At 36.9% G+C, this 13607-nt stretch overlaps 2 protein-coding genes across 4 annotated transcripts in view; both read right to left on the bottom strand.

Annotated features, from left to right (window-relative positions):
* The window catches only part of LOC112504010 (histone-lysine N-methyltransferase, H3 lysine-9 specific SUVH4), a 13638-nt gene extending 9701 nt beyond the window's left edge, over positions 1-3937 (bottom strand). Inside the window, exons 1-7 of one of the 3 annotated variants that reach the window (XM_025107972.1) lie at positions 3870-3937; positions 3277-3776; positions 2690-2755; positions 1221-1295; positions 876-930; positions 567-673; positions 222-398 (exon numbers count right to left, since the gene is read on the bottom strand). In XM_025107972.1, the coding sequence (XP_024963740.1) occupies positions 222-398; positions 567-673; positions 876-930; positions 1221-1295; positions 2690-2755; positions 3277-3753 (957 nt within the window). In that variant the 5' untranslated portion in view covers positions 3754-3776; positions 3870-3937. Of the gene's footprint in view, positions 1-221; positions 399-566; positions 674-875; positions 931-1220; positions 1296-2486; positions 2533-2689; positions 2756-3276; positions 3808-3869 lie in introns of those variants that run through there. The other 2 variants (XM_025107973.1, XM_025107974.1) reach the window with 2 other exon arrangements.
* A 5956-nt stretch (positions 3938-9893) lies between these two features.
* LOC112504018 lies at positions 9894-13121 on the bottom strand. The gene is made up of 4 exons (XM_025107983.1): positions 11304-13121; positions 10973-11236; positions 10745-10879; positions 9894-10631 (listed from the first exon to the last, which is right to left on the bottom strand). Exons 1-4 carry the CDS (start codon positions 13119-13121, stop codon positions 9894-9896), a joined length of 2955 nt encoding a protein of 984 aa, XP_024963751.1.
* Positions 13122-13607: the final 486 nt, after the last annotated feature.

Raw genomic sequence — 13607 nt, 5'->3', positions numbered from 1 at the left:
GGGGGGGGGGGAATCGAAACTGGGACCTATCTTGTATTTGGGATTTTGGGCAAAGTCACCCTGCCCCTTTGCCAACTGAGCTACACGCCAAAAGCACAAATAACATCGTATCGATGTCACCAACAATCACTTGTTACATGTTCATGTGCAAAGATGCAGTTTGGTAAATCTGAACTGCCACATGCATTACAATGTCAACCTCATTAAAAAAGACTGCTTACCTTCAATCCTAGATTTCCACGTTTCATTACTTGATCACTGATCTGACGTTTATTGCCAAGTAAATTATTACCACCTTGACCAGTATATACAACATCTTCACAGTTATCCAAATCATCCTCATATTGGCCCGACAACACTATGGCCACGGTAATTGGTAACTTGTATTGAGGATACTCCTACAAAAACACGACATAAAAGAGGAATTAGGTGAAGAGATGCACAAAAGCCTCCTTCAAAAAAAGCATGGAGTAACTTGTAGACTGCAAAAGCATCTATGCAATCACTAGTAATGACAACAAACCAAAACAAGGATGGTAAGTCATTTCCTTATTAAAATACATTACCTTTTGTGAACTTTGTCCAATATAATCAATTCCATTGAGCCAGTGGTTATGGAAACCTACAGTGACCATCTCACACCGTGAAAAGAATTGGTGCCCAACATCAATTCCTGCAATTATAAGTCCCTTTGAAAAGATATAGCAATAACTATTTCCAGTACTACAACAATTACATGCATCTCAGCTAAATCTGAACTTCTTTAGACTACAAGTAAAAAGGCGAGAAGGGCATCCATATTCCAGCTAAATAGTGTTATCTTGGTGAACTTTTAGATATATGTAATGAAAAGGACAAGACCATGCAGTACCAACCTGGGATTGATCCTATCCTTTTTTGAGGGCATAATATGGTATTGGATGTCATCATCTGCACATTTATGTTGTCAAAACAATGTGACCATAGACTTAGATTCAACTTCTTTGCAGTAGAGACAAAATACAATAACTAGACAAAGTGCATATGTTTCACATATACCCACAAATCATTTCTAGCATGGAGTTGCATAATTGTTGGTGCCTTTTTCTTTTCTTTTTTTTCCTTGGCATATGTTCAAGGTAAATATTAATTGTGTTGAAATATTAGTAACTACAGAGCTTCACTACATTATAACATCGTGAATATTACTTCACCAGATATGATTAAAAGGAGTGACTTACTTTTGATAAAGCCTTAAGATCAGGTCGTTTGGCCTTTGCTTTTTCTTCAGTTGCATCCTGGTTCTGCACAAATTTCTGCATCATATTGTAATGTCAAGATCAATTAAAAAAGGAGAATGTAGTAGTTGTTGTCTCAAACATGGAAGGTGATCTCGCTCTAATATAGTGTCCAATGAGATAATTCAAAAGGAGAATGCAGAAAAGTCCCAAGTATGATAAAGGGATCTTAAATGTGATGATAATATACATCCTCTTAGCCACTCCAGCTTATCTCTGACCACCAAGGCAAATATCTTGATCAAATATATTGCAGCTTGATGTATTTTCAAACTTCTGTCTACTGACTGAACTTGTAAATAAGTTGGTGACTAAACACTTGGGATTCTACAAGTTCTGAGAAGTCCGGAATTCAAATCATCAGCTTTCGATTGTTTCACCAAATGACATACATGATATTTGCACCGATTTGGTTTGGACACAATGGTGAACGACTAAATTAATCCACATCAAATATAAGGGAAGATCTTAAAGCTTGACATTTGAATCAGTTTTAGGACCTTGTAACTAGTAACTGCCCTTTTTAGCTTTTAGTTGAGTTGAGACCTAGAAAAATCAACTATAAACACTGAAAACATAATGTGGCAGAATCTTGTTAACCATGAAATCATGAGCTATAGCACGCTCGCACGCTTTTAACGAGCTAGAACATTTAGAGCTGCAGAAATAAACCGCCATGCATACACACCCAATGCATAAAAAGTGCAAACTGCATGACCTAAAGACCTTGCAATATAAAAATCTCATTGTTATGTTTATGCATGAAGAAAGCGGCTACAAATGCACATGAGGCTCCAAAAACAAAAACAAAAATGAGTACCAAAAAACTAAAGAAGGAAAGAATTTGTAATATAAAATTACCATGTCAATCCTTAATCCAAAATCATAATTCCTCTGACCTTATACAAACAGATGGCATATTAAACTACCTATTACAGATTATCAAAGCAACGTATGTTGAATAGCCTGTTGGGTTACTGGTGACGTTATACAGCAAAGAAAATACACAGCCAAAATGCTTTGTTCTAATAGTGCAATCTTTAAGAAATATTGTCACGAAAAGATGTATGAGATGCCTCTCTGCTTGGCTGAACCGTGAGAAAGGGACACATCTGTGTATCAGATAACCATACTGCTTGCCTAAACTAGGAAAAAGGAGCACATGTTAAATGTAAATCAGTTGGGTAGCAGTCCTAGAAAGCCGTATACCAGAACTTGTGATACATTAAATGAAGTATGATGATCTTCAAGATGCTTCAAGTGTAATCTAAAACAAAAGGAAATAATTGGTACAGATTGTTAATGAGTTAACAGACAAGATAACTGAATGCGGTCATAGACCAGAAGCAACTGGGTAACAATTAGAAAAGCTTGAGAAGTTCCAGTTTGAGAAAGGCTAACTAGATGCTAACCTTAGATTTTGGTTTCTTTGGTTTTTTCCTATCATCTTCGTCTTTTTTGCATCTTGATTCTTCCACCTGTACATAATTGCATGGAACCAATCTCAATTATCAACTTGTAGAACTATGTATAGAATCTTGTATGGGAACTTTCTGTGTCGGACAAGAAACAGAAAGGTAGCGACACTTATGCACCTATCATGATTGCAGATTGATAACAGAATGGTTTTCCCAGAAATAAGTTGCGACATGGCAGATCATATAAAGTAAATCAATTAACTTGCAGTTATATCAGAATAATTTGTTGGAAGGACAGAACGTTCATTTATCAGTAAAATAATGATTATTCTAGGAGGTACGCCTCCAACATCAGTCCCTTACGTTCACAAATTAACAAGGGAAGAAGATCCAAAAAAAAGTTGTACCAGTCCGTACATTTACATTCCTTAAAATGGTGGGAGGCCAAAACGCAAAGGTACCTTTACTTGCTGTGCTTGCATGTTTTAGTTTGGTTTAAATATTGCAGCGTGTGTAATGTTTCCGTTGTACATTTCTGATATTTGATGCTTAATGTCAGAAGCAATACTGAAAGAAAATACCTGAACAAAGTAAAGGTAGTGCTTGTTAAAAGCTCTAATGGTATCTGTGACCATTGCGTAAGCACTCCTCTCTCCAACTTGGCCCTTGGAGGTGGAACCAGTTTCAATCTCCTCTGTTATATCCTCACCCTTGAGTTTTTCAGTGTGCTCTGTACCCCCGTCTGAGTTAGATGTGACGCCGGTTAGGATTCCTTCATCCTGGACCAGTTGTGTCTGCACATTACCCGCTATACCTTTTTGTTTGTGGTGGTTCAATCGCTGCTTCTTCCTCACCGGTTTATCTGCCTTGGTGAGAGAGTCCTCCTCCCGTTGGCGAAGTCGAATAGCAGCCTTGTTGCTCTCGATCTTCTGAATCCGGGCACTAATCCTCCTAGCCGGAGAGCAAATATAAGTGTCTACTCCCCCACAATCTTGGACGGTGTGTCCAATCTCCGCAGGGGCGTCATTTTTGGTGGCTAGGACGGACTGCACAACCATCGTGGAGGTCTAAGCCAGAAAGTCTGCAAGGAGTGACAAAAACGAAGGAATGAGTGAAAGGATAATGGAAATGCATACGTGATCGCGTATAAATATGATAAGAGATTGATGCCTACTGAGGGAGAGGGAGATGGAGATTAGGGTTTCGACAAGTGGGTAAAAATATGAGCGGCAAACGGAGGAGGAGGGGGGAGCATATGATATGAAAAGGCCAATTTCCGTACCGTCCAGCTGTCCGAACCCTCGTTTTTTTTTCATTTTCCTTTTAAGAAATCCGGCTGGCTCACACTTGTGTTTTGTACTTAAAATTTATGGGTTTGTTTTGGGGCTGACCTAACTTTTTTTATTTATTTCTGCGACTCCGACTCCGACATACTATAACAAAATAAAATTTGTTTTGGGTGTTCGATCATATAACCAAGTTATTCAATTCTATAAAAACTTAAAGTATGATGTAAAACATGATATTTACGTGGTTTTAAAAAATAATTATGAAAAACAAACATTTACCCTATATAACACATGGTTAAAATTGTTGTTTGATTGTTATGCTAAATAACCATCTTTGATATTTGTCTTTGTATTTTATCTTTAAATATTAAATGGTTAAACTTTGTTAAATGATTAATTTAACTACTATGTATGATTTAAATGATCATAATTGTTCCATATCACCATCCCCTTGCCTCCATATATTAAAAACCAACATTTGTGCATAAAATCGATATATTTCCTTCATCAGATATTTGTTTCTAAAACCATTTTAATGGAATATGGACTCAACTTGTTTTTTATTCAATAAACATTAATAAATCGAGAACAAATCTAATTCAAACCCTCATTAATGTGCATACTCATGCATTCTTATTTTTACAATTTTTTACTTGTAGTAGTTTTTATGCTTTAATTTTTTTACAACATAATTAGAATAGAAAACATTGAGAGATAAGAGGAGGAAGAGAGCATGAAAAACAACTGAAGAGACGGGAAATATATCTATCTTATATTATAAAACATTTTTTATACAAAAAATATTATTTATTGATACATATTATTTAAAATTCAAAATTACAAGTAGATTGTAAAAAAAATAAGGAGATGGATGAGGTTTATCTTGCTTTTGACATAGTGGGACCCCAACTATTCGATTAAGGGTCGGTACACAAAGATTTAAGGTTTCCTTTTCTTTTTCTTTTTTGTATCGAACCTATTTTATATTTTAGAGTGAACAATACTCTTATAAAACTTTTACTTTTATTTTAGCTAATTGGATTTTGTAATAGGTTCACTCTCCAACCCCATCTGCATAGGAGTTATTGGCTCATTTTGACGATTATAATTTTTTCATTGAATTTGTTTTACTATATTAAAACTGCATGTTTGAATTTGTGTAGCAAACTGTAAATAACCATAATTAAATACATAATAAAATATTATTTTAAATATAAAATATCTAAAATATAATCAGGATAACCATAAAGTTCTAACGTGATACTTAATTATTATTTTTACAATAAAAAGTTAGATTCTTAACAAACAAACAAAAATCTCGTTATTAAACTTAAGTTGAATAATAATAAAAATTTTGAATTAGCAAAATTACAAAAAAAACTATATTTTTTAAATAATTAATTTGATACTAATATGGATATATATATATATTTTAAAATGTTATGATATCTTCAAATTTATATTTTATTAAAAAATAAATGTCGCTTTCTTAAAACCACATAACATTGTATTATAGCATAGATATAGACAAAAAAACGAAATATTAAAATTGAGATGTATCTCGTTGCATTGCGTAAATACCCCTTCTAATAAGATAAAAAAAAACGAGTTAGGGTATGCTTGCTTACATATTACTACCTCTCCATATAATAAATAAGGTGTTTACAAAAAATCAACATAACCTCTAATCATAAATATTAACTTTTGTTTTTTTTATTTATCCTTCATTTCCCCCACAGGCTTGTGTTGTGATAGAGCTGGAGGAAGAAATGTTGATGGGTTTTCTTTTAGCTATGTAACACTTGTGAAAGATTGTTCCTTTAACATCTTGTGATCTTGCATGTACTTACAAATTTGCTAACATGTATAAGAAGTAAGTGAAAAGAGAATATAATTTAGTTTTTAAAGTTTTACCTTCTCAAAATGACGATTTTTCAAGCTGAGACTCTTATGCACCTAAGACTGAAAAGCAGGATCTCCCTTTTGTGGTGGACAAGAAATTGTCCTAAAGACGACATGATGTATTTGAGGAGATAAATGCAACAAACAATGATTTTTCGACTTGTATTGACTTCCCATATGGGACTCTTCAAATTGATACACAGTGGAAGTGAAGATGCATCAACTGATTAACACAAAAACCAATCAATGTCTCGAACGAGAACATGGTGGGAGATGATAACTAGGTCGGGATTTTGTCTATTTGACTGCAACAAATGAGACGAGATTCATAGTCACAAATTTAAATATTATACTTGTTCTATCCTCATCGTCAATACATCTCCTCCAAATCTAAAGACAGAGAAACAACCTCGGTTTTATTAATTCAATCCAATAATTTTCAATACTTTATATTAATTAGATATCTTATTTTAATTTAAAACTAGGCTAACCATAAATTTAAGAGACTCTTCAACAATAGATTTTTTAAAATAAAAAAAACCAAATCCAAAATATTTAAAAATAATTATATCTAATTCCAACAAATTATTTATTTTCAAGATTTACATAACTAATTATATTATTCAAAATTTTTTAATCAAATATTATTTTTTATTAATAAAAATTCACTCTGTTCTCTTGGTAATTATTTTTTGAAAAGTTTTATATATTCAGAGAAATAAAAATCCATATTTTAAAAAATTATTTATCAAAACCAATCACTTGCTAAAAGTAAAAGATAAATAAAACATGGAACAATTTCTTTTTTTGATTTTTGATCCAACTGACATTTCTCATTTTAAATCGAAGGGGCAGCTTTAAGACGGAAGAAGATTTCGACAGAAGGAACCCTACAACAACCCATCAACAGGATGCTGAGAGCCGGAAGCAGGAGGCTAGCTTCTCTCACATCGTCATGGAGGCCTGCCTCCGTCGTCTCCACAACTACTCAGATCCAGGACACCGCCGACTACGGTCTCCGCTCCACCCACTGCTCACCCCCCTTTAATCATCTGCTGTCCAGAGGTTTGTTTTGTTCATCTCGCCTCCAATTTTACAGGCTTATTTTAGCCTGACTGTCTCTAACTGAAACTATTACCAATCAATCCTATTTGACCTTGAAACTTCAGTGTCTGATCCTGGCTTTCTTGTGATTCTTCTCTGTTATAACCCTTCATTATTGCTACTAACCCGTGTTCGCACGATTATGATAGAGCTTTGGGGGAAGACATATCACCCGGTTATATAATTGTAGCCTCTCGTCGGTTAGGACTGCCCTTTTGCTATCAGACCAATTAAGAAAATTTATCTTTGCACCCTCGGTATCCATATCAATGATTTTGATGTTTTAATTATTTGCTAAATCAATTTAAACACGCCCATCTACTCCTCTTTAACTTCATGGGAGCCAGGTTTGAGGATCTACATAGGCATAACCGGGGTTTGATTTCTTTCAAGTTCTATATTCAGATGCGATTCCCTGAAACCAACTGTTTCTTTTAAAAGTAGCGAAAGGGCTAGATGCAGTAATTGAAACCTGAGGACCGGTTTTCTGTGAAACTGGTGGTAGGAATTATTTGATTGTAATAGTTGCTAGATCGATATTTTCAGTGACTACTGGATTTGCTATTTGAACTAGCATTGGTGGAAACACAAGCAAAGTGATTTACAACGGAAGTGACTGGAGCTGAATGCATATGGAAGCGGCAGTCGATATTGATTTAGATGGCTAAGCAAGTCAAGGAAGAACAACTTGATTAGTTCATTGGTGTGCATTGGAAGTTTTGAAGTACTAACAATGTATAAAACGGTACGGTAGGGTTACATTATTGCTCTTACTATACTACCTAGCTTAGAGTGACCGATTAATTTTAAGACCCACAAATGGGCATTACACGACATCTTCGGGTACGAATTGGGCAACTTGGAGCATCTTCATGGTTATCTCCAAATCACTTGTTACCATTACCAAGGATGCTAGGGATGCATGAAAAAGGATATTATGGAAAAGTCAGTGCGTTTAACTTTTTGAGCATATTTGAAACTATATGTGAAGGATGCATAGAGGATACTCCCAACATGCATAGCTTTGTTTCGTGTAAAAGACTAATGAACTAATGAAGGGTACTACAGAGACTTTACATTTATCTTATTGCTAAATCTTCAAACAGGAGACTTTCTTTTGGCACAAATAAATACTCTAAAGCTCTGGGATGTGAGTATTATGGAAAATTTAGTTTGGAGTTAGGAAATTAGTTTGAAATTTTTTTCCTCACATAAGAAAGGAGTAAAGAAGCATAGACATAAAAACATTACTGCTTAACTAGAGTGTGTTTCAATGCTCCTGATTCGGGAAAAAAGCTCTTCCTTTACATCTGATAAACCCTAGCTTAATTCATAAACAGAAAACGTACCTTCTAGCCAAATCGTAAACGTGAAACTCACAGAAAACAGTATCGCGAAAGGTAAGTCGACAATTGAAACGAACCAGGCTGAAATTGTTGGCCAATCTATTGCAAATCGTGATTGATACAACTCCCAGACTTTCGAGAGGTCTGGGATTCTCTCTCCCAAAGCTTACGCTTCAACAATCTACAACTCAAAGTGATCAAAACAGAATACCTGACTTCTAACGACCAACTCCCTATTTAAGCCAGACAAAATTACTAAACTACCCTCACTTATTTCGAAGTTAAAGACAGCAACTCAACTATTCAAGACTGATTTCTTCTTTCTATAAGTAAACCTCAAAGGAGGTTTATCAATACTCCCCCCCCCCCAAAAAAAATTCACTTTGTCCTCAAGGTGACAACCCAGAAATTGTTGAAGAAGTGCTTCAAGATTCTCCCAGGAAGCTTCAAAATCCGACATTCCTTTCCATTTTACCAAGACTTCAAATTGACCCACGTCACCATTCGATAAGGGTCTCATATCCAAAATATCTTCGGGAACAGCTAGTAATACCAACTCCTCAGAAATCTGAGTTGGAAATTCTTGAGTAGAAATACAACTTCCCACCGCCTTCTTTAATTGAGACACGTGAAAAACCGGATGAATCTTCGCTGAACTCGGTAGATCCAAACGATACGCCACACTCCCAATCTTTTCCAGCACTTTATACGGTCCATAGAAACGGGCCAGAGTTTAGGGCTATTCCCCATTACCAGCGATTTCTGTCTGTAAGGACGCAACTTAAGGAAAACCCAATCTCCTACCACAAACTCCACTTCTTTTCGCTTCAAATCAACATACTGTTTCATACGAAATGGATCCTTCAATAATTGCAATTTCACTTCATCAAGCATTTCTTCTCTATCCGACAACTCTTGGTCTACCGATTGTACCCTCGATGAGTTTGCTTTCTAACGAAGTAAAGGAGGAGGATCTCTTCCACACAACACCTTAAAAGGAGACACTTTAAGGGCCGTATGAAAAGAGGTATTATACGAAAGTTCAGCCCATGGGAGCCATTTGCACCATTGTTTAGGTGTGGATGACACCCAACATCTCAAGTATTGCTCCAAGCAACGATTCACTACCTCGGTCTGACCGTTTGACTGTGGATGGTACGCCGAACTGAATTTCAACTTCGCTCCTTGCAAACGGAACAACTCCCTCCAAAATCGACTAAGGAACACCTTATCTCGATCCAAAATAACCGACTGAGGAACCCCGTGCAATCTTACTATATTTTTTACGAATGCTTCGGCCACCGTTTGAGCATTAAAAGGGTGTTTTAACCCAACAAAATGGGCGTAGTTACTGAGCCTGTCTACCACTACCATGATTGAACTCATACCGTTCGATCGGGGTAGACCTTCGATGAAATCCATAGAAACCTCGTCCCATACTTTATCTGGTAAGGATAAAGGTTGCAAAAGGCCAGCCGGACTGCCGCTCAGATTTTTATTCCTCTGACACACCTCACAATTTTTAACCATATTCACTATGTCTTTCTTCATTCCCACCTAAAAAACCTCCGATGCAATACGTTGATACGTCCGATCTTCTCCCGTATGACCGCCAATTGGTGATCCATGAAATTCCTCAAAAATTAACGGTATCATTTTGGACAAACGAGGAATAACCAGACGACCTTTATACAATAACAGATCTTGTTGAATCTCGAATCCCTTGTGCTCGGCCTTCTCCAAACTTAAGTCGTCTTTGATACGGTTCAGAAAACTATCGCCAATAATTTCTTGTTTCAAGTCGTCCCAATTTCTCCACGTAAAATTCACCATATTGGCCAATTCCACCGAATCGATTTTACGAGAAAGTGCATCCGCTGCTTGATTGGAACTCCCCGACTTGTAGACAATTGAAAAATCATATCCCAGTAATTTACTAGCCCATTTATGGTATTCCGGTTCCACCACCCGTTGCTCTAATAAAAAACGAAGGCTTTGTTGATCTGTACGAACTACAAACTTCTTTCCCAACAAATACAGTCTCCACTTTTTTATAGCCAACACAATGGCCATTAACTCTTTCTCATAAACCGACTTCTGTTTCGCCCTTAGCCCTAGAGCTTGACTAAAGTATGCGATCGGTTGTTCCTCTTGCATAAGAACCGCTCCCAGACCATATCCTGATGCATCTGTCTCCACTACGAAATCTTTAGAAAAGTCGGGAAAGCGTAACACCGGAGTTGATGATAACGTTTTCTTCAATTCATCAAACGCCAGTTGAGCTTCCGAAGTCCACTGAAATTGATTTTTTTTAGGAGATCGGTGAGAGGTTTGGCTCGAATTCCGTACCCTTTTATGAATTTTCTATAATACCCGGACAGCCCTAAAAATCCTCTTAATTCCGTTACCGATTTCGGTTCCACCCACTCCAAAACCGCAGCAATTTTCGATGGGTCAACTTCGACTCCTTTTGCTGAAATTATATGACCCAAATACCCCAAACGATCTCGACCGAACTCACATTTCTTTTTATTCGCAAACAACTGATGTTGGTAAAGAACCTCCAACACTTTCCGTAGATGCACCTAATGTTCTACAATCGTTTTACTGTAGACCAGAATATCATCAAAAAAAACCAATACAAACTTCCGTAGATACTTCTTGAAAACTTCATTCATTAATCCTTGAAATGTTGCCAGTGCATTAACCAATCCAAAGGGCATTACTAAGAACTCGTAATGTCCTTGATGGGTTCGAAATGCTGTCTTATAAACGTCCTCTTTCATTCGAATATGATGATAACCCGATTTTAGATCGAGTTTGGAGAATACGGTTGCTCCATGCAATTCATCCAAAAGTTCTTCAATAACCGGAATCAGGAACTTATCAACAATATTTACCTTGTTTAATGCGCGATAATCAAATACAAAATCTCCAACTTCCATCTTTCTTCTTAACCAACAATACCGGGCTAGAAAAAGGACTTATACTCGGTTGAATAACTCCTGCCTCGAGCATCTCCTTTACCAATTTTTCAATTTCGTCTTTCTGATAATAAGGGTAACGGTACGGCCGAACATTAATCGTTTCAGTCCCTTCCTTTAACACGATCCCATGCTCCCTACCTCTTTCCGGTGGTAATCCCTGCGGCATGTTAAAGACTGATTCAAATTCTCTTAGTAGTGGTTCCAAAACAATATTTGATTCCTCCATATTATCTGAAAACACCGAACAAGTTCCCAATTCCACCAAAATTCCCTGTCCTTCATGATTGATCATTTTCCCGATCGTCTTTAATGACACCATCGAACGTCCCAGAGACGGGTCCCCTTTTAACATTACCGATTTTCCTCCACAAGAGAACTTCATCACTTGTAATTTCCAGTTAACATAAGTCGCTCCCAAAGTCTCCAACCATTGCATCCCTAAGATCACGTTGCTATTACCCAAACCTAAAGGCAGAAAATCTTCTCTTATCTCAACTTTAGGTAAAGACAACATTATTCCTTTGCAAATACCACTTCCTTTCTCCACATTTCCGGAACCCAACGTAATAGTATATTCACCAGTAGCTTCTATTTTTAAATTCAGTCTTTTCACCAAATCATATGATATGAAATTATGTGTGGCCCCACTATCAATTAACACTACCACCTTTTGTCCTTCAATCTTTCCTTCCAACTTCATAGTTTTAGGATTAGTCAAACCCACAACTGAATTTAAATGTACCTCTACTTTTTCAACAATTTTAGCTGTATTGCAAACTTTTTCCTCCGTTTCTGGTTCCGTATCCTCAAACACATCATCTTGGACTAGCAACACACTCATCTCCTTCTTCTTACATTTATGGCCCGGGGCATATTTTTCATCACACCGATAACATAAACCCAACACTCTTCTTTGTTGTACTTCTTGATCAGACAGACGTCGAAAACCGGTATTTGCTTTACTTGCAATTGTCGGGTAATTGACAGAATTGGCGACATTATTATACCCATGACTAGAAAAATTGCTTTTCGACTCTTGATTAGAATAGAAAGATGAACCTGTTTTCTTGCCGTATCCCGCATTCTTCTCTCTCGATAACACTTTGTTTTTCAATTCAATCTTCATGGCTACCTCCATTGCTTCGCTAAGTGTTAACGGATCCAAGAGTCTCAGTTCTACTTTAATAGACTCTTCCAATCCGTTAATGAATTGACTTAAAAAAACCTGTTTCGGAATCCCATCCACTGGCGCTGCAAACTCAACAAACTTTCTTCTGTAATCTTCAACCGATCCTTCTTGTCTCACTGACAGAAATTGTTCACACAAAGAATCTGCTGACAATGATCTGAATTGCCTCAACGGTAGGTGTTTTAGATCCTCCCACCTGGTAATCGGGTGCCTCTTGTGTTCCCATTGAAACCACTTCAGTGCATCCCCTTCAAATGAAACAAAAGACACGTCAATCTTCTCTTCCTGGCTCAATTGATTCAGTGTGAAATACCGTTCAGCTCTCAAAATCCAACCATCTGGGTCTTTGCCATCAAAAATCGGGATCTCCAGTTTATGCCCTTTCACTGCCAGAAATCGATTCTGGCCGCCTCGATTACGTTCCCCGCGCTCTACCCGTGTCGTCATCGCTTCATCGGAAGAATTAGTAGCATTCGTTCGATTCACAAATTCATTCTTCAGATCTTCAATTTGCTGTACAATACGCTCCAGACTCCTCTCAATTGATCCAACACTACTTTCCAAATCTTCAATTCGATTATTAGTGCTTCGCGTCGTGACGTTCGCCATCTTCAATCGAAACGTGCTCTGATACCAATTTGATAAACCCTAGCTTAATTCGTAAACAGAAAACGTACCTTCTAGCCAAATCGTAAACGTGAAACTCACAGAAAACAGTATCGCGATAGGTAAGTCGACAATTGAAACGAACCAGGCTGAAATTATCGGCCAATCTATTGCAAATTGTGATTGATACAACTCCCAGACTTTCGAGAGGTCTGGGATTCTCTCCCCAAAGCTTACGCTTCAACAATCTACAACTCAAAGTGATCAAAACAGAATACCTGACTTCTAACGACCACCTCCCTATTTAAGCCAGACTCAATTACTAAACTACCCTCACTTATTCGAAGTTAAAGACAGCAGCTCAACTATTCAAGACTGATTTCTTCTTCTATAAGTAAACCTCAAAGGAGGTTTATCAACATCTTCTGATAAAATGTCTAACTGAGTTTGCTGAGTCAAATTCTCTTCAGGTTGGCTAGACAAAATTGA

The sequence above is a fragment of the Cynara cardunculus genome, unplaced genomic scaffold (genome assembly GCF_001531365.2).
Source record: "Cynara cardunculus var. scolymus isolate 2C unplaced genomic scaffold, CcrdV1 Un_Scaffold_4361, whole genome shotgun sequence".
In the NCBI taxonomy this organism is placed as follows: Eukaryota; Viridiplantae; Streptophyta; class Magnoliopsida; order Asterales; family Asteraceae; genus Cynara; species Cynara cardunculus.
This window is presented reverse-complemented; position numbering and strand designations above follow the sequence as displayed.